This window comes from Oncorhynchus mykiss, chromosome 12 (genome assembly GCF_013265735.2).
Source record: "Oncorhynchus mykiss isolate Arlee chromosome 12, USDA_OmykA_1.1, whole genome shotgun sequence".
Lineage (NCBI taxonomy): Eukaryota > Metazoa > Chordata > Actinopteri > Salmoniformes > Salmonidae > Oncorhynchus > Oncorhynchus mykiss.
The window spans coordinates 74,836,259-74,863,580 of record NC_048576.1 but is presented as its reverse complement, the minus strand read 5'-3'; the positions used below and the strand labels follow the sequence as shown (position 1 = coordinate 74,863,580).

Below are 27,322 nucleotides of genomic sequence, written 5' to 3'. Positions count from 1 at the left end.
GAACCACACGGGGGGAAAAGCCTACCATCAGCAACACACTACGCCGCCAGGGACTCAAATCCTGACGTGTCCCCCTGCTAAAGCCAGTACATGTCCAAGCCCTGTCTGAAGTTTGCTAGAGAGCATTTGGATGATCCAGAAGAAGATTGGGAGAATGTCATATGGTCAGATGAAACCAAAATATAACTTTTTGGTAAAAACTCAACTCGTCGTATTTGGAGGACAAAGAATGCTGAGTTGCATCCAAAGAACACCATACCTACTGTGAAGCATGGGGGTGGAAACATCATGCTTTGGGGCTGATTTTCTGAAAGGGGACCAGGATGACTGATCCATGTAAAGGAAAGAATGAATGGGGCCATGTATCATGAGATTTTGAGTGAAAACCTCCTTCCATCAGCAAGGGCATTGGAGATGAAACGTGGCTGGGTCTTTCAGCATGACAATGATCCCAAACACACCTTCCGAGCAACGAAGGAAGAAGCATTTCAAGGTCCTTGAAATCCTACAATGTGATTTTCTGGATTTTCTTTCTCATTTTGTCTGACATAGTTGAAGTGTACCTATGATGAAAATTACAGGCCTCTCTCATATTTTTAAGTGCGAGAACTTGCACAATTGGTGGCTGACTAAATACTTTTTTGCCCCACTATACATACGCTTCCCTGACTGAGTTAGATTATGGTTCTACTCTAGTTTTGTTCTCAGAACCACTAGCATTATACCCTTGTTTTAGCAGCAGGGAGCCAGCCTGTAAGCTTTGTATTAAAAAGGCCAGAAGTGCAATAACTTTGCATTGGTCTGCTCATAAAACTTCAGTCATCAAGTCATAGTATTTCCATGGGAAACATTTTCAATTTGATCGTCATTTATTTATTTTACGTGAGAAGATTAAAGCATCCACATCAAGCCATTTTTCAAAGGGCTTTCTGAGTGCTAGAAGTCAAGAAGCTATAGCACAATGGAAAATGGGGTCTTTTCATCTCATTACACAAGGTCACTGTTTGTTTGTGTTAGAGGCTGATGTCACCACCAACAAAAGCCACTGTACAGAGCAGGCTCTGTGACTCCTCCCAAAGCCTCTCTAAAGACTGAAGGGTTTATTCATGTCTTCAGATGGTTTTCATATCAGCCATTAAGACGGACACCATTTAGCTTTTTTATTTCTCAATTTTTGTTGCTTAGAATGTCTTGTTTGTTTTGTTATTATGTGTTTTCCCTTCCCTTTTCTCTGACGTAGTTAAACGCTGTAATTATCTGCTCGGATAACACCAGAGAATTCGATAGAGTCCATTTTCCATTAGTAAGTCCTGCTGCCTCCCCTCACTTTAGTGGGAAAATAGAAGCATTTGGGGCCACTGTCGTCACCACTAGGGGAAAAAAACACATTTTTCAAATCACACTGGTCTCCAATTTTTTATTTTTACTGCTACGTATTTCACACTATTCGTCACATGGAACCGGTTGAGCAACTTAAAGTTCCTCCACAAATTTGCCACTGTGTTCTTTAATCCAATATAATCTCACCTCGTTTTTATAGTCTTGTAATAAAGTTCTGTAATAAAAACAAGCTGCATTACATCACTCACTTTGTGCGGACAGGTTCCTTTTGCTGAAAACCTTGTGATCAACTCCGCTCACCCTCTGTGCTCTGTGTTAAACGATTTCTGTGTCTGTGTGTGTGTGTGATAAATGCGGACCAGGCTTCCCATTTCGTATCTCGTTAGCCGTCATCTTGTTGTTTCCTCCTCGTACAGTTTACACGGAGGAGGTTTACCTTGCTTTTCCGCTCAGTAACTCCAGACCTTGACCCTCCAGGCCTTGTTTAATGTGGAGGCCATGGAGGCGACAGACTGTGAAATAGTGGTATTTTCCTCTGTCGGGGAGTCTTATCACCTCGATGAAATGTGTTCATCTTCTCTGCTAGACCTGTGTGTTCTGTTCATGAAGCTTCAAAGGGGAGAATGACTCAATCGTTTCTTGTGGTAATAACTCTTGAAGCGTTTATCTTCTTTCCACCCACACCATGTTTCCCATCCTTTCACTGAAAAGACCTGTGGTCTAGTGATGTGGCCGTGTCTGTATACGCGTGTGGTTCTGTGTGTGACATTGGCTTTATAGTGTGTGAATGTGTTTGTTCATGCAGATTGTTCAGTAGGAACTCCCTGTGCTGTGTCTGGTGATAGTTACCTCATAAACCTAAAGAGCATATTGGCCATGCATCACCTCTAAGTATTAACACACAGCATTATAGGAAGTATCCCATTTACCTGTGTGACCCAGTCATTGTATTGACCTCCACACAGGCTAAGGCTACTATGTAGTACTATGACTGCTTCTTGGTATTCATGCTCACGCTACGTTAGCTATTAGCTAACAGCCCCATAGGAAGTCTCACTCTATTTGTATCCGGTCACGACAGCTACTGTATGGACACCTGTTACACCCATCACTATCCTCCTAGATGGTTTTGTACATTTTGTATTATTTCACTGAACATTTGTGTCTAAACCAAATAAACATGAGTTATGAGCTGACTGCCCTTTAGGAAACCGCATGGTAGTTAGTACTCAGTGCTCTGCACCCACACAGACCTGCATGCTCTGGGTGGGTTTGGACATTATGTATCATGACCTGAGTGTTTGTGTACAAAACCATTAGCTAACAGGCTAGCACCGGAGTACTCTGACACACACCACCACTCTCTCACCACATTCAACCTTTAGTTCTAACAGGCCGTAGAATCCAGAGAGAAACCAAACAGTGAATGGGTTTGGACACAGTCAAACCTTCTTTTTTTGTGTGTTGGTGCATTTGTTCGTGTTTGTTTGTGTGCATAGCCATGTCTGAACTCTATGACGATGGCCCACAGAGAATGTCTCTGACGGGAACACCCTGTTTTTTGACATTGTGCCCCTGGGCAGGGTGTTCGGGCAACTGTTACCAATGACATCACGACCTAAAGTTACTGATAACAACGAAACCTTTAACTCCAGTTAGACATTTATAATATATATAGAAACTACCATATATATATATATATATATAGAACTACCAATGTGAATAGAGGATGTACATCTACTGTGTCTCTGAAGCATAGAGACACACTTAGAAAGTATTCCATCCATCATAGTGGTGTAGGGCAGGCTAGGGAAAAATCTCCACATTGTCCCTCACTCCTCACTCCCGTATCACCCTGGCTCCTTCAGGACAGAGTAGGTGAGCGGAGTTGAGCGGTTGGCTATCCCGCTCATGGAGCAGTGCACTCCTTCGGCTCTCCACGTCCTTTCCACCGCTCCACTAAAAACCTCTATGCGCTTAGAGAAGAAAAAACCTGCCTATCCAAATTCGCTCCATTCATTAAAATCACAATTTAACCAACACCCATCTTTTTTTGTGGCTACCTGGACCTACCATTTGGTTTTGAAGTATTGAAACCAAACCTTATGCAAGCATTTCGCTACGCCCGCAATAACATCTGCTAAACACGTGTATGTGAGCAATACATTTGATTTGATTTGAATGAAAAGGTGAATGTAAGAAGCGCTCATCATTTCAAATAGGCATACTAGGCATTTCAAATGTCATACTAAACAGCATATTAACACTAAATAGGTCAGGCGCCAGAAAGGGAGACTAAGAAGGAACAAAAATGATTATTTAGGCTGTATTATTTCAATTATTTCAAGGCTATAGCTACAAAGAAAAAAATTGTGAAGCATTTGCGAATGTGACACACTAGGCTGGTAAGGAGTCAGGGACATTAAGCGCTCAACAGGCTAAGGACTGTTCTTATGCATGATGCAACGCGGAGTGCCTGGATACAGCCCTTAGCCGTGGTATGTTGGTCTTCTACCACAAACCCCAGAGTTGCCTTATCACTATTATAAACAGGTTACCAATGTAATTAGAGCAGTACAAATTAATGTTTTGTCATACCCGTGGTATACGGTCTCAATCAAAACAGAAAAGTCCTTGAGAGTTGGAATATGCCAGGCCTATTGGGACAAAATCAATTATGGCCTATTGTATCGATAATAAAACAAAAAATGAAGGAATCTTTTAAGAGATCGAGATCAGATTTTTTGTTTAGAAGTACTTTGCTACAGTGACACACTTAATTAGCTATCCACCTCATTCCTTTATTTTAGCATATGCATGTAGTAAGTAGCCTACACCATCATGCTTTCGGGAAATGTGTAGTTTCAGATTCCACAATGATTCTTTAGTTGTGGACACTACATCACCACACTCCCTCTCTTGCTCTTGGTCCTCATCTTTGTAAGTCACCTTGATTTAGCACCTGTGTGTTTCTTTATGAAAATATTTAGGGAACTCCATGACAGTAGCTAAAGCAAGGGGTTATAGCAGCACCCAAGTAGACTACAAATGCATGCTGGGCCGGGCATGCCCCGAGCTCGTGAAGTGAGCTCTACTGGAGCGGGCGCGAAGGCCGAAGCTCCAGCCTTTGGGAATCTCGCTCCAGTCAAATTGGGCACGCTCCACTCGCCGCTCTGTTCCAACTCCACTCTGCTCACATACTCCGCTTCAGGGGTCCTTCTGCCTGCGTCAGTCCTCTCCTCTCCCAAATGGTGGAGTGAATGACGTCGGTGACATATCTAACTGTTCCTCTTTTCCCCTCCTTCTTTCTCCTCACAGGGAATTAAGCCGGACAGCTTCTTCAAAGTAAAAGTCCCTGAGTTGAAAGGGATCATAGAGGGATGCATCCGCATAAATACAGACCAGAGGTAGAGTAATCAGATAATTTTGGATAGATTCTAGGTTGAAGTGTGTGTGTGTGTGTGTGTGTGTGTGTGTGTGTATTCTTAATGTGTGCAAACATTAGACAGACAGATTTGTTCCTCCTAGACAAAGGATATTATACCTGTCAGGCTAGTTTGTCTAGACCCTTTGTCGCTCTCTCTCCAACATTAATCTAAGGGCACTGACATTGGAACAAAATAAATTGAATCAGTCTCAGCCAACAACTGTGTAAATGAGCTAAAAATAACAGTGAGAAACAACTTCAGACAAACATAATTCACATGTTGCCACATTACTATGGCGAGGGAACTGGGTGACACACATCGACCATCGTTAATGGTGTCAGGTTTCAGGCCCCATGGGGTTCCAATGAGATGATACCTGACCTGCTGTTAAATAGGGGCACATTACATTACACACCTATCAATCTCTCTCCTTTGGCTGTGTGTCAATAGTCTAAAGTGGCACAGAGTCTGACTCACCACATCCACCCACCTATAGTAAAATACTGTTGTTTTTATGTTTAGTTAATGACTATAAAAAGAACAGACTCAGAAAATACAGTAATATTCAATTCAATGGATTATAGAACTAAGAAAACAGTGGCCTCTCCAGGTACACCATCCAAGACCTGCTGGAACACATCTTCTTCAAGGAGAACAATGGCGTCCATGTTGAGCTGGCGGAGGAGGATGACACGGTGAAGTCTGGCCTGAAGCTGTGGCTGCGTATGGATGACACCAAGAAGCTGCATGGGAAGTACAAGGACAACAACGCCATCGAGTTCCTGTTTGAACTCTACAAGGATGTACCCGAGGAGGTGGCCCAGGAGATGGTGGGTTGTTGATGGATTTCTGTACCCCTTTCACATTTTGTGGATCTCAAGTGTCAAGTTCACTGATTGCTCTCACCCTCCCTCTTCCTAATCTTCTCCCTCACCACCCCCTTTCCTTCCCTCTCCCTCATCCTCTCCCCCCTCCCCTCCCCCTAGGTGGTGCTGGGCTTCGTCTGTGAGGCAGACTACAAGCTGGTGGCCAAAGCCATCCGGGACCGCGCCACCGCCATCAAGCGGCAGCGGGAGAAGCAGCGCCGGATAGCCGAGGAGGCCTTGCGCCAACAACAGGAAACTGTCATTGAGGAAGAACCAGAGTCGGCCCCCGAGCCAGAACCGCCCACCCCCAAACCTCAAATAGCCCTTCCCATCAAACCGCCCAACCCCGCCCCTGTCTCGTCACCCCCTGACCAGACTCCGCCCACTCCGACCGTGTCGAGGCCGGTGATATCCGTGGCTAACGGCTCGGTGGATTCGGGGATAAACGCCAGCTTCACAGCAGAGACGGAGGAGCAGGAGGCAGACCAGCGGCTGCACTACAACATCAGACACGCCAGCTACTCCTCTGCCACATGTGAGGATACACTCACTATACCAGTGGTTCTCAAACCTCTCCTTCGGGGACCCTCGGACATGAACTAGCTCAACTGATTAATCTATTCAAGGGCTTGATGATTCGTTAACAAGTTGAATCAGGTGTGCTAGCTCTGGAGTGGCTGGGGGTCCCTGAGGAGAGGTTTGAGATCCGCTGCACTATAGTGCAATCACATGGTTATATATAGCAGAGACATTTATCCCAACCTTGTGTCGCTTCGTAGCTGAGCTCCTGAAGCTACACATTTGCCCACAGACAGCATGTAGTCGAGCTTTCTCATGTCTTGGCAACATGCAAAGTGCATTGGCCTGGCCTATAAGCATGACACAGATTGATAAGCATGGTCCACAAGCTTACCGTAAACAAGATATAGAACACAGATACCCTATTCACACAACCTTCAAGATATAGAACACAGATACCCTATTCACACAACCTTCAAGATGAGTACCTGAGGCACATACTCGCTGATATATGTGGAAGGTTTAGCCAAAACATGCTTCAAACATTCATTGCTCACATGCTCATGCCCTGGATTCCATATTACAGTATCACAGTCGCACTGTGTGTGTATGTGTGTGCATGGGCCCACACGTTTCCTTATATCTGTACAGCTAAAGGGGTATCAGTGGAGCGTGTATTGGAAACTGTTGGCTCAACAGACTTTGCCTAGGGCACGTGCCACATAGCCCTGTGTAGATCCCATGTGTTTTTTTTTATATATCTCTTAAGTAGGCTAATCTTTTGCAGTTGTGCCTCTGTCCATTTGTTGTGGTTACCCTCAAGCCCTGCTAATCCATGTAGCCGTCCCTCACGGTGCCTGTTAGTGGAGCCCAAAAAGGACCCCTCCCTCAGGCCATGTTAGGATTTTTCTTTCATTAACAAATAAAAAGAAACATTGAGTATACATTATTTCCAGACAAGACATATCCTTTACAGTATATGTTGAACACAGTCAGGGGTACATGACATAAAGAAGAGATTGATAACATGTTAACGCCTGTCTGTCTCTTCCCTCCCACTTCCCTTCCTTTAACCATGATGTCTCCATGGCAGCCGACTGCGAGATGGACGGCTACCTGAGCTCTTCTGGCTTCCAGGATCCCGGGGATTCCCCTCTCCAGCCTCCTATTAACTCCGCCCCTTCCTCCATCACTCCTGTTCCGTTGCCCCTGGAGATCCCTCATGTCGAGACCCTGGCCATCAAGGCTCCTCCCCCTGACGCTCCACCAATCCCGGCTCTCCGCTTCCCCTCGGTAGGTAGCCTGTATGATGGTCTTGAGGTTTATATTTCTATGGATGTAGAGCTCAACAGTCCAAATATTAATTATCATGACTTCTTATAACTGTTATATTTAAGCAATAAGGCCCGGGGGGTGTGGTATATGGCCAATATACCACGGCTAAGGGCTGTTTTTATGCACAACGCAATGCGGAGTGCCTGGACACCGCCCTTAGCCATAGTATATTGGCCATATATCACAAACCACCGAGGTGCCTTATTGCTATTATAAACTGGTTACCAATGTAATTGAAGCAGTAAAAAATACATGTTTTGTCATACCCATGGTATACGGTCTGATATACCATGGCTGTCAGCCAATCAGCATTCAGGGCTCGTACCAGCCAGTTTATAAAATGTGTTATATCCAGTTAGAACTCTTACACAACACCTTACCAGGAAAGTTTCTGGGCCCTACTAGTTATATAGCGGGGATATGTGTTTATGATTAGAGTGATGAGTGGATAATCCATTAATACCCAGAATAGCCATGAGTGTGTAATTTTAGCACCCTACCTCAACAGGCTATTCTGACCCTCTGTCCCTCCCCCAGAGTATCGCTGTATCCAACACTATCATGCCCCAGTCAGGAAACGCCAGTGGTTTCTCTTCTCCTGTCGACAGGTAACCCAAACACATGTAGAACCCCTCTTCCATGATGAGGGTATAAAGAAAGGCAAAGGCCTGCACCACACACCTCATGGCCAGTATCTAAATATAATGTGATGTGTGTATGGCAGTGTTGCATTCAAGACAACAAAGGCCCAACAAAGGAACAAACATTTCAAATGTTCTATAGAAGTATACAACCACTATACAAGCACTTTGCTGCTTTTATCTAGTTAAATAAATGTTAAATTAAATAAATAAATACAACTAAAATGGACTACTTCTCTGTCTAATGGGTGGATATCCGTGCAGTTAACACACAATTCCGGTAGTATTCATTAAAACAGGACAGGTGTGTGTGAACTTGAAGGCAATCTTTTATAGAGCCTGTGTGTGGTTCTCTATCCCCATGGGAAATAGCCAGCAAGTCTGACGTGGCGAACAACACTTTGATGAATGATGCTACGTGAATGTCTGTTTAAAGCGCTCCATTGGAGTGTGCTTCCCTTTCTCCTGTGTGACTCACCTAACACACACACACACACACACACACACACACTCTCTCTCTCTCTCCCCCATCCTCCCCCTGCCCTCGTCCCCCAATCACTCCATTTCCTGTGTGCAATTAGAACGAGAGTGGAGCAAGAGGCATCAGAGCACTTCCTTCCCTTCAGGTGCCTTTCTGACTGTAATCCATAATGGTCTCGGGGGAGAAGGTCAATGGTCTTAATAGGCTTTTCCTTCTGGGAGCTGGGTGGGATGGAAATAACCTTTTAATAGGAGTTAGAAGACTCTCAGGGGTTTGTTTGGTCATACACTGCAGCCTCATTAATAATAACCAGTTCATTATTAGTTGTGTAGTATAAATAAGATTAGAAGTAGACATTAGTAGTAGTTGTTGTACTTTCAGTAGTAGAAGTTGTATTGGTACTGCAAGTGCTCGTAGTTAACATTTTTGTAGTGGTGGTAGTAGTGTAGGTGTTCTTATAGCAATAGTTAGTATTATCAATAACAAAAGGACACAGTGTTACATCTCCTGGTCAGTTGTCATAACCCACTTCCTGATTATCCCCACAGCTATGCCTCTGATGTGACGTCAGGCTTGAGTGATGGCAATGAGGGCCTATCAGAAAAGAGTGCCAACAAACGTACCGGTACCAAGCTCTTCAGGAGGAGAGCCCGCTCACGCTTACGAATCACTGGGGTATGGAATGTCTGGTCTGGTCTGGTCTTGTCTTGTCTTGTCTTGTCTTGTCTTGTCTTGTCTTGTCTTGTCTGTTGTAATGAATTAATCACATACAAAGAGGATTGACTGTACGTTTGTTTATTCCATGTGTACTCTGTGTTGTTGTTTGACCAAGTCATCCTTGGTCTTGTCAAGTGGCTACGTGTTCTGAGTGGATAAACACTTGTTTTTCTCCTGTCCTTCCAGTTGTCTGACAAAGTGGACCGGGTCGTGGAGTGTCAGCTCCAGACTCACAACAGTAAGATGGTGACCTTTAAGTTTGATCTGGACGGAGACAACCCGGAGGACATTGCTGCTGTCATGGTGAGTGCGCTGTGTGTGTGTGCGTGCATGCGCGTATCTCCAACTCAACCAATTCTTATCCACTGAGCTACTGTAATCCCATCCAGTGTTACAAAACATTGGCCGATTTTCAAACAGAACCATAACTTCCCGGAGAACACAGAAGAACACTGTGCTTGCTCCTTGAGAATATAACATCTAATTATCCTATCAATGAAATAGTGTTTACTATGTAAGGAAAGTGAAACTGACCTTGGATTCCAGCAAGATCTCTCACAGTTTTGGAAAGAATGTTGTTTGGCCTTGGCCCTGGGAACGCATGGTTAACGGTTTTGATTGAATATGCCCCAGTAATGGGGGAACATTTCCCTAGTTCTTAAAACTTCATAGCAGTTGCTTACATCATGGAGTTGATGGGATTAAAACAAGCTGAAAAAGACTGCAGAGAACAACAAGACAAGACAAGACCAGTTTAGATTTCACTTTGCAAAAAGTGAAATCTAAACAAGCCGAAATATCTTATATTGAGTGATAATTCATACCAAGGGAAATGATCTAACATCATTGGCAGATTGCATATTTTAACCTATAAAAGGCTTAATACAAGTACTTTATCTTATTTGAAGATATTTTCTGAGATATTTTACCTTAATATGAAATAATATAACATATGTTGAAAAGTGTCTTGAAACGAGATAAATTACTTGTATTATATCTTTTTTTGGTTCTATAAGCAAAATTAACTGCCCAAATAATGGAAACACTTCAAATGTTAGTATACTAAAATTAGGTGCTTCCACACAGGTGTGGGTCTTGAGTTAATTAAGCAATTAACATCCCATCATGCTTAAGGTCATGTACAAAAATGCTGGGCAGGCCATTATTTTGGCTAGCATGGCTATGCCCCATAGGATGACAATGCCCCCATCCACAGGGCACGGGTGGTCACTGAATGGTTTGATGAGCATGAAAACACTGTAAACCATATGCCATGGCTGTCTCATTCACCAGATCTCATGTCACGACTTACGCCGAGGTCGGGTCCTTTCCTTGTTCGGGCGGTGCTCGGCGGTCGGTGTCGCCGGTCTTCTAGCCATCATCGATCCACTTTTCATTTTCCATGTGTTTTGTCTTGTTTTTCCTCACACCTGGTTTCAATTACCTCAATTACTTGTTGTATATTTAACCCTCTGTTCCCCCCAAGTCTTTGTGTGGGATTGTGTATTGTAAGTGCATGTGCACGTTTTCTCAGGTGCACGTTTTCTCAGGTGCACGTTTTCTCTAGTGCGCGACGGGTTTTGTACCCATTTGTTTGCTTTTCTGGTTTTCGGTGGTTTTATGAATAAAACTTCTCCGTTGATTACCCAGTTTTGCTCTCCTGCACCTGACTTCCCTGCCACCAGTTACGCACTCCCTTACATCTCAACCCAATTGAACACTTATGGGAGATTCTGGAGCGGTGTCCGAGTGTGTTTTCCGCTACCATCAACAAAACACCAAATTATTACATTTCTTATGGCAGAATGGTGGCGCAACACCCTATTAAGACACTTTATGTTGATGTTCCACTTTATTTTGGCAGTTACCTGTACAATGCACTTGGAATTTCAAGACCTGCGAAAGAAACTAGTTTCAAAACTAGTGTGTATGAAAGCTATCGACTCACTGCTCCAATAGCCATCTGCCTAAGTTGTTGCCCTGATACATGGCTATAGACTCCCATAGCGGCTAGGCTAAGTGGGTGTCTGTTATGAAATCCTGTCAACAACAAGTGAAGATGATTGTTGACTCACGTTCAAAATCTTTCTTCCCTAACTTTGTCCATCTGTGTCCGTGTTTGTCTCAATCGCCAAATCTGTCAAATCTAACTGTTCCCTCACTCATATCTGTTTTATTGATTGAATGATTCATTCACTGATTGATTGACTGATTGATTTAACTCCCTCAGGTCCACAATGAGTTCATCCTTCCCTCCGAGCAGGAGGGCTTCATCTACCGCATGCGTGACATCATCAAGCGTGCAGAGGCCCTGATGAGGAGGGGCGAGCCCCTGAGTCTGGGGGACGCTGCCCACCAGCTCTACCCCTACCTCAGCGAAGTGGGCACCTTGTCCGCCTCGCAGGTCAGTGCCATAGAAATATACATCATTGGTCAGTGCCACGATGCCAGGTTTTTTTATTTTTTTATTTCACCTTTATTTAACCAAGTAGGTTCTCATTTACAACTGCGACCTGGCCAAGATAAAGTAAAGCAGTGCGACACAAACAACAACACAGAGTACACATGGAATAAACAAACGTACAGTCAATAACACAATAGAAAAAGTATATATACAGTGTGTGCAAATGGCGTGAGGAGGTAAGGCAATAAATAGTCCATAGTAGTGAAGTAATTACAATTGTAGCAAATTAATACTGGAGTGATAGATGTGCATATGATGATGTGCAAGTAGAAATACTGTTAATAAGCTGCCCATTGTTGGCATGGTTACAAAACCAATAGTTACAAAATAGTTACATAACCAACCATCTATACTGAACAAAACCATAAATGCAACATGAATGCAACAATTTCTAAAAATTTTACTGAGTTTGGGTTCATATAAGGAAATCAGTCACTAGAAATAAATTCATTAGGACTTAATCTATTGATTTCACATGACTGGGCAGGGGTGAGCCTGGGAGGGCATAGGGCCACCCACTTGGGAGCCAGTCCCAGCCAATCAGAATGACTTTTCCCCAACAAAAGGGCTTTGTTACAGACAGGAATAGTCCCTCAGCACCACCCCTCCCCCTCCTCATATGATCCCGCAAGTGAAGAAGCCAGATGTGGCAGTCCTGAGCTGGTGTGCTTACTTGTGGGCTGGTTGTGAGGCCGGTTGGATGTACAGCCAAATTCACTAAAACAACATTGGAGGCGGCTTATGGTAGAGAAATGAACATGAAATTCTCTGGCAACAGCTCTGTTGGACATTCCTGCAGTCAGCATGCCAACTGCACGCTCCCTCAAAACTTGAGACATCTGTGGCATTGTGTTGTGTGACCAAACTGCACATTTTAGAGTGGCCTTTTAATGTCCCCAGCACAAGGTGCACCTGTGTAATGATCATGTTGTTTAATCAGCTTCTTGATACGCCACACCTGTCAGGTGGATGGATTATCTTGGCAAAGGAGAAATGCTCACTAACAGGGAAATTAACAAATTTGTGCACAACATTTTAGAGAAAAAGCTTTTTGTGCATATGAAACATTTCTGGGATCTTTTATTTCAGCTCATGAAACATGGGACCAACACTTTACATGTTGCATTTATATTTTTGTTCAGTGTATATACAGTGTGGAGAACAAGTATTTGATACACTGCCGATTTTGCAGGTTTTCCTACTTACAAAGCATGTAGAGGTCTGTAATTTTTATCATAGGTACACTTCAACTGTGAGAGACGGAATCTAAAACAAAAATCCATAAAATCACATTGTATTGATTTTTAAGTAATTAATTAGCATTTTATTGCATGACATAAGTATTTGATCACCTACCAACCAGTAAAAATTCCGGCTCTCACAGACCTGTTAGTTTTTCTTTAAGAATCCCTCCTGTTCTCCACTCATTACCTGTATTAACTGCACCTGTTTGAACTTGTTACCTGTATAAAAGACACCTGTCTACACACTCAATCAGACTCCAACCTCTCCACAATGGCCAAGACTAGAGAGCTGTGTAGGGACATCAGGGATAAAATTGTAGACCTGCATAAGGCTGGGATGGGCTACAGGACAATAGGCAAGCAGCTTGGTGAGAAGGCAACAACTTTTGGCGCAATTATTAGAAAATGGAAGAAGGTCAAGATGACGGTCAATCACCCTCGGTCTGGGGCTCCATGCAAGACCTCACCTCGTGGGGTATCAATGACCATGAGGAAGATGAGGGATCAGCCCAGAACTACACGGCAGGACCTGGTCAATGACCTGAAGAGAGCTGGGACCACAGTCTCAAAGAAAACCATTGCCAGCGCATGTCCAGGCCCGTCTGAAGTTTGCCAATGACCATCTGGATTATCCAGAGGAGGAATGGGAGAATGTCATGTGGTCTGATGAGACAAAAATAGAGCTTTTGGTCTAAACTCCACTCGCCATGTTTGGAGGAAGAAAAGGGATGAGTACAACCCCAAGAACACCATCCCAACCGTGAAGCATGGAGGTGGAAACATCATTCTTTGGGGATGCTTTTCTGCAAAGGGGACAGGACGACTGCACCGTATTGAGGGGAGGATGGATGGGGCCATGTATCGCGAGATCTTGGCCAACAACCTCCTTCCCTCAGTAAGAGCATTGAAGATGGGTCGTGGCTGGGTCTTCCAGCATGACAATGACCCGAAACACACAGCCAGGGCAACTAAGGAGTGGCTCCGTAAGAAGCATCTCAAGGTCCTGGAGTGGCCTAGCCAGTTTCCAGACCTGAACCCAATAGAAAATCTTTGGATGGAGCTGAAAGTCTGTATTTCCCAGTGACAGCCCCGAAACCTGAAGGATCTGGAGAAGGTCTGTATGGAGGAGTGGGCCAAAATCCCTGCTGCAGTGTGTGCAAACCTGGTCAAGAACTACAGGAAACGTATGATCTCTGTAATTGCAAACAACGGTTTCTGTACCAAATATTAAGTTCTGCTTTTCTGATGTTTCAAATACTTATGTCATGCAATAAAATGCTAATGAATTACTTAAAAATCATACAATGTGATTTTCTGGATTTTTGTTTTAGATTCCGTCTCTCACAGTTGAAGTGTACCTATGATAAAAATTACAGACCTCTACATGCTTTGTAAGTAGGAAACACTGCCGATTTTGCATGTTATCAAATACTTGTTCTCCCCACTGTAAGTGGTGCACACCTCCAGTCCTTGAGGGCCACAGTCCTGATTTTCACCTTGAATTTAACAATGGGATGGATTTCTATCTGGGAAAGGAGGTATTTGCACTCTCCATCCAGTCAGTAACATCAATCAACTGCCTGGTGAAAAATCGAATCAGCACGACTGGAGAACTCAAAGACCAGAGATATGCACCCCTGAGACAGATGGTTGGTTTTGTCTGTTGTTGTTTTGTAAGTTGTGCACTTGTTGGTCCCACTTACAATGAACAACAACTTTAAGGCCCTGGGTTTAGGTTTAACAGTGATTTTAACAGTTGATTGGTTGACTTGCTTTGTGATTGTATTTCAGCCAAACTTACATGCACATGGACTGGAACGCACACATTCCTCTTCATCTTTGCCCGGTAAGGAAGATTCCCTGTGTGCATGTGGAATATATGTATAGATGTATGTTTCTATAGTGCCTATAGAAAGTTCTGCACCCCCTTGAACTTCTTTCACATTTTGTTGCGTTACAAGGTGGGATTGAAATAGATTTAATTGTATGTTTTTGTCATTGATCTACACAAAATACTCTAATGTCGAAGGGAAAAGAAAATTTGACACATTTTTACAAATTAGTAGAAGTTTAATAACTAAAATGTAGTCGTTGCATAAGTATTTACCCCCTCAGTTTAGACTACCCCTTCCTCTGTCCCCCATACATACAACATCTGTAAGGTCCCTCAGTCAGGTATTGAATTTCAACCACAGATTCAACTACAAAGACCAGGGAGCTTTTTGAAAGCCTCATAAAGAAGGGCAGTGATTGGGAGATGGGTAACAATAACAAATCAGACGTTGATGATTTTACAGCGACGACTACAGTTCAATGGCTGTGTTGGGAGAAAACTGAAGATGGATCAACAACATTATAGTGACTCTACAATAATGACCTAAATAACAGAGTGAAAAGAAGAGTACAAATATACAGAATACAAATATTCCAAAACATGCAGATGTATGCAACATGCCACTAAAGTAATACTGCAAAGAAACCACAACACAGGGCTACAATTTTTGGCCTAAATGCAAACGCCTTATGTTTGGGGCATATCCAACACAACACATCACTGAGTAACTGCCTCCTTATTTTCAAGTATGGTGGTGTCTGCATCATCGTATGGGTATGCTTGACATCGGCAAAGACTGGGTAGTTTTTCAGGATGAATAAAATGGGATGGAGCTAAGCACAGGAAAACCTGCTTTACAGGACAATAACCTACAATACAAAAAAAGTCTGCACTGGAGTTGCTTACAAAGAAGACAGTGAATGTTCCTGAGTGGCCAAGTTACAGTTTTGACTTAAATCTGCTTGAAAATCTATGGCAAAACTTGAACATTGCTGTCTAGTCATGATCCCCAACACCCTTGACAGAGCTTGAAGAATTTTGAAAATAATAATTGGCAAATATTTCACAATACATGTGTGCAAAGCTCATATGAGACTTACCCATGAAGACTCACAGCTGTAATCATTGCCAAATGTGTTTCTAACATGTAGCAACACTCAGGGGAGTGAATACTAATCAAGGTACAGTGGGGCAAAAAAGTATTTAGTCAGCCACCAATTGTGCAAGTTCTCCCACTTAAAAATATGAGAGAGGCCTGTAATTTTCATCATAGGTACACTTCAACTATGACAGACAAAATGAGAAAAAAAATCCAGAAAATCATATTGTAGGATTTTTAATTAATTTATTTGCAAATTATGGTGGAAAATAAGTATTTGGTCAATAACAAAAGTTTATCTCAATATTTTGTTATATACCCTTTGTTGGCAATGACAGAGGTCAAACGTTTTCTGTAAGTCTTCACAAGGTTTTCACACACTGTTGCTGGTATTTTGGCCCATTCCTCCATGCAGATCTCCTCTAAAGCAGTGATGTTTTGGGGCTGTTGCTGGGCAACATGGACTTTCAACTCCCTCCAAAGATTTTCTATGGGGTTGAGATCTGGAGACTGGCTAGACCACTCCAGGACCTTGAAATGCTTCTTACGAAGCCACTCCTTCGTTGTCCGGGCGGTGTGTTTAGGATCATTGTCATGCTGAAAGACCCAGCCACGTTTCATCTTCAATGCCCTTGCTGATGGAAGGAGGTTTTCACTCAAAATCTCACGATACATGGCCCCATTCATTCTTTCCTTTACACGGATCAGTCGTCCTGGTCCATTTGCAGAAAAGCAGCCCCAAAGCATGATGTTTCCACCCCCATGCTTCACAGTAGGTATGGTGTTCTTTGGATGCAACTTAGCATTCTTTGTTCTCCAAACACGACGAGTTGAGTTTTTACCAAAAAGTTATATTTTGGTTTCATCTGACCATATGACATTCTCCCAATCTTCTTCTGGATCATCCAAATGCTCTCTAGCAAACTTCAGACGGGCCTGGACATGTACTGGCTTTAGCAGGGGGACACATCAGGCACTGCAGGATTTGAGTCCCTGGCGGCGTAGTGTGTTACTGACGGTAGGCTGTGTTACTTTGGTCCCAGCTCTCTGCAGGTCATTCACTAGGTCCCCACGTGTGGTTCTGGGATTTTTGCTCACCTTTCTTGTGATCATTTTGACCCCACGGGGTGAGATCTTGCGTGGATCCCCAGATCGAGGGAGATTATCAGTGGTCTTGTATGTCTTCCATTTCCTAATAATTGCTCCCACAGTTGATTTCTTCAAACCAAGCTGCTTACCTATTGCAGATTCAGTCTTCCCAACCTGGTGCAGGTCTACAATTTTGTTTCTGGTGTCCTTTGACAGCTCTTTGGTCTTGGCCATAGTGGAGTTGAGTGTGACTGTTTGAGTTTGTGGACAGGTGTCTTTTATACTGATAACAAGTTCAAACAGGTGCCATTAATACAGGTAACGAGTGGAGAACAAAGGAGCCTCTTAAAGAAGAAGTTACAGGTCTTTGAGAGCCAGAAATCTTGCTTGTTTGTAGGGGACCAAATACTTATTTTCCACCATAATTTGCAAATAAATTCATTAAAAATCCTACCATGTGATTTTCTGGATTTGTCTTTCTAATTTTGTCTGTCATAGTTGAAGTGTACCTATGTTGAAAATTACAGGCCTCTCACATCTTTTTAAGTGGGAGAACTTGCACAATTGGTGGCTGACTAAATATTTTTCTGCCCCACTGTATGAGTGTTTTATATTTCATTAAATTCTAACATTTGTCAAAGATTTTCTTCCACTTTGACATTAGAGTAGTTTGTGTAGATCGTTGACAACAAATGACAATAAAATCCATTTGAATCCCACTTTGTTACACAATAGAATGTGAAGAAATCCAAGGGGATGTAGACTTTCTATAGGCACTGTATGTCTAACTATAATGTTGTACTTTAGGGGCCATAATGGAAATAGTTATCTGATTTTATTGCACTATCCCTGTCACGTTTGTAAATGTATGTACTGTGTGTATATGTACTTTTTTAACCTGGTAATAACATCAATCAATCAATCAACTGAGTTGAATTGGTAACCTAAGCAGCACAGTGACGTCCATCACATATAGATACGGTATGATCAATGTCACTTCTGTGTATCTGCGCATGTTTAAGGGTTTATTTGTCTCTCTGAGCCAGACTTTGCTGAGGGCAGCGTTGCTCAGCTCCGAGGCTCGTCTCCTGTGGCGCCTGTTGGAGACTTCTACATCGACCCAAAGGCAGTCCCTTCTGTTCGCCCCCTCCGCTCTCAGTCCTTCCAGACCACGTCAAGTACGTACCACACTCCAACACCAGAAAAACTGTCTGGCTGCTCACCATCAACCACAGAAACAAAAACCTTTCATTTATAGCTGGAATCCTTAATAGGTGAAACTGCCATGTCCGTTTGGGATGTTACAATAACAAAAGAGTTACTGCAAACAACAAACACTGTTTTTTTCCCCTTCAGACATCAGACTTTGAGTCTTAGACTTTGAATGCTTATTACAGTAGTAGACTGAGCAGTGGTGTTGATATACTTTGATATTGCCAAAGTATATATATGTTTACCAATCAGGCATTGAGATAGGCAGAATAAGAAGGAAAGAAGATTTCCATTAGAAACAATATGCCGTCTGGCAATTGGAGTCAAAACATGTGATACTCTATATGGGCATAAGGTTATTCGAAGAACTGGTATCCCCACTCAGACACACCCACTCACCTCTAGTGTTCAGGTTTACTGTAGAGCAGAGTGCTATCAGCCAGCACTGTGCGTCACTTCCTCCTCTCAGGCACCTCACAGTCGGAGTTCGCCCCACAGCAGGATCCCCTGGGTATTTACCTCAACCACCCAGAGGGGGGACGGTTCAGGCCTGAATGCCCTCTCTTATTCTCTCATTCTCTCTCTCCTCCCCCCCTCCAGTTGCTCTCTCAGAATGTTTACTGACCGATACAGTGGGGATTTTCCCTCTCTGTCTCAGCTCCACTTAGAGTTGCCATTCAGTCTCTTTTAACAGGTGTGAGGTTTATATGCAGCTGCAATGTGAAAGAGGAGTTTAGTGAGTTACATAATCCATCCATCATTGACACATTTTTAGCTTTTGTTTATTTTTGTTTTCTGTAATTACTTTTGACACTCTGGGCGAGTCAAATTTCCTTTTGACTGCCATGATTTCATGGGAACCTGTGCTTAACTGAGCTGAAGTTGTACTGCAGAATTATATCTCTGTCCATTGGTAAGATTGAAAAAGGAAGGAAGTATCTACATTTGTGAGAGGAAAAGCGAATGTAACCAACACTGTGTCACTGTATCTGAGTGAAAATAGGTCTTTCCTCATGTGGTCCAGTTTGATTTATGTTGTAAATAACTGATTGGTTACTTTAGATGTGGTGCTAGGCAGAAGGGAATGATGTCTACATAACATAAACTCTTTAGAACAGGTCTTTATTCTGTTTGTGGATGGAACCCATTCAACCAGTCATACGTCAGATTGTTGCCCTACTTATGAGTCTAATCCCAATATTCCTTATGTGTCTTCCAGGTTCTTCCCAGACCTTCCACCCGCCTGCTTCCCATTACCCCCAGTATTCCCACCCCGAGGCCGTGCCCCCCGTGATGCCCCTCAATCAGCTGCCTCCCCTGCCCCAGCAGTACCCCAAGCACCCCTATGTCCACAACACCCACTTCCCCTTCCCTTACCCTGTCACCCAGAACTCCTCAATGCCCGCCAGCGCCCCCTTCACCCCCGAGACCCTCCACCGGGTCCTAAGCAACTCCAACCTCTCCTCCTCTTCCCCATCCCCTTCCTCCTCCCCGGCCAAGCCGGCCACCCCAGGGCAGCAGCAGAGGGGTGAAATGTTACCTCTGAGCAGTGAGGTAGTGGGCAGTACCCCCCAGCCTACCCCTCCAGCTCAACAGCAGCAGAACCCAGGCATGTGGCCCCCAAACAGCCACAACCAGCCCCTCTTTTCCCTGGCCAACGTGTTGTCCCTGGCCATGAGCGTGGCCCAGTCCTTCATGCCCCCCACCTCCATGCCCAGCGGTCTGAACCCAGCCCAGTCTGGCTCCTACCACCCCTCCATGTTTGGCCCTCCCCAGCTGATGCCAGGGGAGGGCTCCTACCAACCCAAGGGCCAGATAACAGCAGGCCAGTATCTGGACATGTACCAGCAGTATGCAGACACCCAGGCTCTGCACCAACAGAGCCTGTTGAAAACCAACGTAGCCCCAGGGTCACCCCAGCCTGGCGGGCTAGTGGATGGGACTGCTTTCAGGCAAGCTGGCTCCAGCCTCTCTCCTCCAGGATCCAGGGCGAGTCCCCAGATGTATTGCCAGCTGGGGCCCAGGGTGGGGTTCCAGGAGCAGACAGACAGCTCAGCCTCCACCTCTATCACCAGCTCCCCCTCCTCCTCAGCTCCAGACAGCCCACAGAGCACCGTGAGTCACTTAATAAATATGTGCTCATATACATGAAGAAGTGTATACTGTAGGATATGAATTTGCTTCAACCTGTGTTGCCTTACCTTTAAAACCTCAAACCTGTTCCTCTACAGTGTTGTATAGATTAGACACGCCTGTAACATGTTTTGGCACAGTGTATTATTACAGTACTGAGCTGGTAAAGCTGAAAAAATGTTGTTATTTTACCCTGCAGGTGTCTTCACCCAGGCTAAGAACCTCTTCCACCCTGGTGGTGTCAGAGTCGGGAGCTAACGCTGCCAAAAACAGACTATCACCTATCTCTGAGGGTAAGCTCTCTCTCCATGCCATACACCTTTTCATTGTGTATGCATTTGGCATGATGAGCTAATAATAGTCAATCACGTCAATTCATTTTTAATTCATGTACATTTTTAAAGCACTGTCTGTTTCCAAGGTAGCCGATATGTCAGGAAAAACCACATTGTATTTTTGCACCTGCTGTGTCCATGGCAACTTAATATACGATACTGTGGATCATTAATTTATCAATTCACTTTTTACTGTGTACTTGTATGACCCCAAGGTACTCTCTCAAGCAACATTACTTAAATCATTGTACAGTTAAGTCTGCCCCCCAAGTGCCCAACCTGTAGTATGAACTTTGATGAGAAATACTTTGTTGTGTAGATGAGTAGGCTGGCTTGATGTCAATGACTTTCTAGACACCATTATAATACGTAATGTGAAATAACTCTCACTCTCCCCCGCTCTCTTCTTCTCTCTCTCTCTCTCTCCCTCCAACAGAGAAAAAGCCTACAGTTACCGTCGGCCGTTTCCAAGTCACACCCAGCAGAGAGATCCCTGCAGCCTCCGCTAGCCCAGCCCAGGATCCTCCCGAAACCCACCCACAACACCAAACCCCGCCCACTGTCACCGTTAGCAGCAGCCCTTCCTCCCGGGACAGTGAATCTGATACCAGCACCGAGGAGCAGGGGGGCGAATCAGAAAGCAGCATTAGCACTGTAACTGTGTCCCCTCCCCAGCGATCCCCAGGCGGGCCCCTGTGTAACCTAGACATCACCCACTCCTTGCCTGGAGGCCCTAAGCAGACAGAGCAGGAGGACCAGCAGAAGAGTGAGGAGGAGCCCGACAAGGAGCCAGACAAGGAGCCCGACAAGGAGCTCGACAAGGAGCAAAAGGAGGGAGAGGAGGATGAGGAGGAGGAGCTGAGGAGAAGGGGGGGCCGGAGGCTGAGCCTGAGCCTGTGGGAGGGTACAGCGGGGAGCCCCCAGTTTAGCGGGAGCAACCTAAACCAGCCCTGGATGAGCTACACGCGCAGCGCCTCGTATGTCAGCAGTGACGAGACAGAGAGCGAGAACGAGGATATGTGCGAGGAGCTACAGGAACTCAGGGACAGGTGAGTGGAGGAGAGGAGGCGCACCATTTCTGTTTTTGAAGTTAAGTCTCTGAGGTTGTGAACAAACACACAGTCAAAGTACAAAACGTTAGTCCACCAATCAAGGTCACCGGTTCCTCCGCAGTCCTCCAAAACAAAACAAACGAGTTATGGCCACACTGTTGATAGGAAGTAGAGGTGTGTCTTTATCACTCTAGTTGAATTAAAAAGACTTCAAAGAACTGTTGACATCAACATGTGTAATAAGGTCATAAGCATTGTCATTCAGTGGAGGCTGGTGGAAGGAGCTATAGGAGGATGGGCTCATTGTAATGGTTGAAATGGAATCAATGGAACGGAGTCAAACGTGCGGTTTCCATATGTTTGATACCGTCCCATTTATTCCATTCCAGTTATTACAATGAGCCTGTCCTCCTATAGCTCCTCCCACCAGCCTCCACTGTCATCATTAGAGCATGACATAAGGTTTTGAACATTCTTAGAACTTGGTTTGACAACACCAAATGGTCATTAAACCAAAATGATCTTCCAAATTTACGACCTGACTGTCAAAATACAAACACCAATTCAAGCTAACTTAATAAAACTCTTCTTACCCCTTCTTTGCCCCTTACCTTGACCATCTTCTCCTTTCTCAACTCTTTCCCTGTCCCATTCACTCTCTTGTATTCTCTCCTCCTTGTCCTCTATTCATGTTCTGTGCCCTTTCTCTCTCTTTCTTCTTCTACTCCCTTCCCCCTCTCTGTCCTTCCTCCCTCTCTCTCTCTCTGTTCTCTCTCTCTCTGTTCTCTCTCTCTTTCTCTCTTTCTCTCAGGCACCTGTCAGAGGCGCAGGCCCTCCAGCTCACTCAGAAGAGGGAGATTGAGGCGCTGTATGAGCAAATGGGAAAGGTGCCTCCCCCTGGCATCATGCCCCCTGCCGCGATGCTCAACAACCGCCAGAGGCGCCTCTCCAAGAGCGGCAACTACCCCGGCTCGCGTAGGAACAGCCTGCAGAGACTGGATATACTGCCCCCTGCAGGTCAGTTGGTATTGTAGTAGTTATGTTGCTGTCTGGTTGGGAGTTCGTTATGACTTAGCTATTCCCTCCATGTCTTACAAACACAGGGATCATGCGTAAAAACTCAGTCAGTGGCAGCAGCAGTGGCTCTCAGGAGAGGTCCAGTAAAGGGGTGACCTTTGCCCCCGACTACAACCGGATGGTGAGCCAGCACCCTGTCTGACCCATGATCACTGAACTCTGATCTTGTCAGTGTGAACAATAACGTAGAACATTTTGACAGGTGTAATCCTTCTAAAAACCTGTGCAGTGATGAAAATAATATGTTAGTGTAGTCACCTTGGTTTTTCTTTGTAAACCTGCTTGGTTACTTGGTGAACACACTACGCCCTCTGACCTCTAACTTCTCTCCTACTAGTGAGACTAGTCTCCCTGTGTGATCTGGAGGACAGGGGGTTGGGGCAGGTGATACTGTGGCCAGCCGCCTCCCCTCCCAACCACCAACCAGGAAGAGAGGGAGCCCAATGATGACCAATAAGTTGCCAAGCCCAGTGCTGAACAGATAGCTCCCAGCCTGAGCCTTGGGATGGGGAAACCGGATGGCCAGAAGACATGGGCCTTTTCTCAATTGGATTTGCTCAACTCCTGCGTCCTCTTTCCTCTGTCCTCTCTCCTCTCTCGCCTCCTTTTGAAAAAGGTAATTGTGGAGAGGTAGCAAGGAGAGTGAACGAGGACGAAAATGAGCTTGTAAGAAATTAGACTTCTTCTCCACTCAGGCAAATTATGTTTACAGGGGTGGATCCCAAAATAAATGTGTAGAGTGATAAAAACAAATGAAGTTAGTTGTTCAAGACATTTTATAGATACAACTACAAGTAGCATATTGTTTGTAAACATGTGCAAGCTTTTCTCCATCAAAAAACTAAAGCTGATTCAAAGGGGGTGTGGCAGATTTCTAAATTATTCGGTGAAGGACTCGGGTAGGACACACATGACTATCATCTATGAAAGATGGCTAACAAGGAGGAAGAACACACTTCTGTTCGCCTCGACCACATATCAGTTTCTGAGTCACGGAGGAGAGAGGACGGAGGTGAGGTTGGAGGAAGGACGTTTTCCCAAATGAGAAAAGGCCATGGTCATCCACACGATGGGCCTCACTAAACACTCCTCCTAATGACGATAGATAAGGATCCCATTGTCAGAGCACCAAAGCACCCTATCTGCCATCTGGTTCATGTGCAATACCATGAGTTAGTATTGTGACACTAAGCCAAGGAAGTCCCCCTCCCGATCTTAAGGATGCTAAGCTTATATAGCTGTGTGTAGCGTCAGGTCAAATGGAAAGTGAGGATAGGAAGGCTTAAGGTGTGTGTTTCTGTGTGTGCTCTTATGCGGATGCTGCCTGTGCTATCCCTGGAAAACACGTCCCAGAAGCCCTGCTCTCTCCTGCACTTCGTCATCCAACTGCTGCAAGCAGGAACTCCTCTTAATACAATATGACCCTATTCAATCCGAAGTGCTGAAGATCTGCTTAATGTTGCGATTGACAACTAAAGGCAATGTTCCTGCGGTCACGGAGACTGTATTCACGGTAAACGCTGCATATGTCTGCTCAGGAGATAAGATAGCTTTAGCAGGATGAGATGTAATCATTGCCTCAAAACAATGTATTTGTATGGTTTATAATATTGCATAAGGAATGGGATGGACAAATATGCATCTATCTCATGTATTGACCGGCAAGTCAGGTAAGCAGTTTTCCATTTTGCAGCTCCGCTTACTTGGTGTGCTTGGCGAACTAAATCAAGTACACCTAAATAAGAGTCAATCCAAGCTGCCTGCAGGTATCTGCAAAACATCAGAGCCGTATTTGGTGTAAACAAATGTTCATGAAGCAACACAAATCACACATGGTGCATGAAAAACTAAATGTCACTTTATTGAACGTACACTGAACAAAAATATAAACGCAACATGTAAAGTGTTTGTCCCATGTTTCATGAGCTGAAGTAAAAGATCCCAGAAATGTTCCATATGCACAAAAAGCTTAGTTCTCTAAAATGACATTTGATTACATCCCGGTGAGTGAGCATTTCTCCTTTGCCAAGATATTCCAGCCTCCTTCATCCTTCAAGAAGCTGATTAAACAGCACAATCATTACACAGGTGCACCTTGTGCTGGGAACAATAAAAGGTCACTAAAATGTGAAAGTTTTGTCACACAACACAATGCTACAGATGTCTCAAGTTTTGAGGGCATGTGCAATTGGCATGCTGACTGCAGGAATGTCCACCAGGCCTGTTGCCAGAGCATTTAACATGAATTTAAACCGACTCCAACTTCGTTTTAGAGAATGTGGCAGTACATCCAACCAGCCTCACAACCACATACCACGTGTATGGCGTCGTGGCTTGCGTGGTTTGCTGATTACAACGTTGTGAACCGAGTGTCCCATGGTGGCGGTGGGGTTATGTTATGGGCAGGCATAAGCTATGGACAACGAACACAATTGCATTTTATCGATGGCAATTTTAAATGCACAGAAATACCGTGACGAGATCGTGAGGCCCATTGCGAGACCCATTTTTTAAAATGAAATCCAAAGATTAGGGCCTAATGAATTCATTTCATTTGACTGATTTCCTTATATGAACTGTAACTCAGTAAAATCTTTGAAATTGTTGCATGTTGCGTTAAAAATGTTGTTCAGTATACAAACACTCAAGGTCTTATAACATACTACACATTGTTCATTTGTTATTCACTTTCTAGGGCCTAGTAGTAAAGATACTGGGTGTCACTTATCAGCCTTCATTTTCTAAGCAAAGAGTGGACTTTAAAAACGTATTTTAATCAATGGATTGATACAATGCACTTTCCAATTGCGTACCTATAAATAATAGCGGGGTAAAGATGTATAGTTATATATTTTAAATCGGTATGCGTGCCTACGCATTTAGTGTTGGTAATTATTTGATTCATGACAAAGACCTGAAGCTGTGAAGAATTCTGAGCTATTTGCCTTAAAGTATGCACATGGGGAACGATTGTAGTAGAACACATGAAATACATTACTCAGATTGTGTTCTTCTAAATCAAGACATCAACAGTAAATATACAATATATATTTAGGATGTCATGAGCTCTATTTTGTTGTCAATCGTGTTTCTAGAAAACATACTGCCATGCAGATTCTGTGCCTTTACCTTTTGTTTTTTACCTTTCAAGTGTGATTGTTTCTTAAATCATATTTGTAAATATTGCTAATAAATTACAATTCAACATAATGCAATGTTTTTATTTTTTTTATTTTACCCCCTTTTTCGTGGTATCCAATTGTTAGTAGTTACTGTCTTGTCTCATCGCAACAACTCCCGTACGGGCTCTGGATAGACAAAGGTCGAAAGCCATGCGTCCTCCGAAACACAACCCAACCAAGCCGCACCGCTTCTTAACACAGCGCACATCCAACCCGGAAGCCAGCCGCACCAATGTGTCGGAGGAAACACCGTGCACCTGGCGACCTGGTCAGCGTGCACTGCGCCCGGCCCGCCACAGGAGTCGCTAGTGCGCGATGAGACAAGGATATCCCTACAGGCCAAACCCTCCCTAACCCGGATGACGCTAGGCCAATTGTGCGTGTCCCCATGGACCTCCCGGTGGCGGCCGGCTGCGACAGAGCCTGGGCTCGAACCCAGAGTCTCTGGTGGCACAGCTAGCATGGCGATGCAGTGCCTCATCATGCAATGTTTTGAGTTTTCTTTCTCTGTAGGTTGATGCCCAAAATCATCACGCATTGACTTTGAAAACTCAAAACTGATACACCGTCAAGTAAGTAAATAATTTATTACACACTAATCATCTGATTGCAGCTTTACGTTTTATTTCATTGTATAACAACATCCGAATATCATGGAATAGCCCAACACGTAAGCTTTCTCCTATATTACGAGGCCAATTAGTTACACAATACACAAACCATGTAATATTCTTAAACAACCTCTTATTATATAACAAGTTATATTATATTCAGAAACCAGTTTGCAGGGTATCCAGGTCTAGATCATGTGCATGGTTACATCTATCTCTACAATGCATATTGAAATAACAGAAACTGATAAGCGCCTCCACCTTTCAAAAACAAGTGTGTATATTTTGGCCACAGTTGCGTATGGCAGATTGACAGTCCAGTCCCGAGTGAGCTCAGCTTCCACTGTTCCTGTGCAGGTGAGGGAGCTGGGAACATCCCTAAGAGTTGGTCCTGGGACCTCTGATGTAATTGATCTTTGCCTCGTTATCAATGTCCTCCATGATCCTCTCCTGCTTCACTGAGAGGATGGTGTAGCTGACTGAAGACAAAAAAATGGTTAAGGCCACAAAACCGGCAGGAGTAACCTTTGCCTTTTTCCTCTCAAAGAGCACTTCAGTATATTTCTGCGGAGTTGTGGTTTTCATTGCAGTGCCATATTGAGTGCTGTGGATCATTTAAGAGCAGTGAGAAATGATAAGACACATACACCACACACAAACTA

At 44.2% G+C, this 27,322-nt stretch overlaps 1 protein-coding gene across 2 annotated transcripts in view; it reads left to right on the top strand.

The window, feature by feature from the left end:
• Positions 1-26,076, top strand: part of LOC110538394 (serine/threonine-protein kinase WNK4) — a 99,552-nt gene extending 73,476 nt beyond the window's left edge. For both annotated transcript variants that reach the window (XM_036938416.1, XM_036938415.1), the window contains 16 exons: positions 4,660-4,748; positions 5,380-5,599; positions 5,756-6,170; positions 7,248-7,447; positions 8,027-8,097; positions 9,160-9,286; positions 9,515-9,631; positions 11,559-11,732; positions 14,828-14,882; positions 18,105-18,236; positions 19,490-20,385; positions 20,603-20,696; positions 21,175-21,787; positions 22,602-22,807; positions 22,894-22,988; positions 23,205-26,076. In XM_036938416.1, coding sequence (XP_036794311.1) covers positions 4,660-4,748; positions 5,380-5,599; positions 5,756-6,170; positions 7,248-7,447; positions 8,027-8,097; positions 9,160-9,286; positions 9,515-9,631; positions 11,559-11,732; positions 14,828-14,882; positions 18,105-18,236; positions 19,490-20,385; positions 20,603-20,696; positions 21,175-21,787; positions 22,602-22,807; positions 22,894-22,988; positions 23,205-23,207 — 3,507 coding nt within the window. In that variant the 3' untranslated portion in view covers positions 23,208-26,076. The remainder of the gene's footprint in view (positions 1-4,659; positions 4,749-5,379; positions 5,600-5,755; positions 6,171-7,247; positions 7,448-8,026; positions 8,098-9,159; positions 9,287-9,514; positions 9,632-11,558; positions 11,733-14,827; positions 14,883-18,104; positions 18,237-19,489; positions 20,386-20,602; positions 20,697-21,174; positions 21,788-22,601; positions 22,808-22,893; positions 22,989-23,204) is intronic.
• Positions 26,077-27,322: the final 1,246 nt, after the last annotated feature.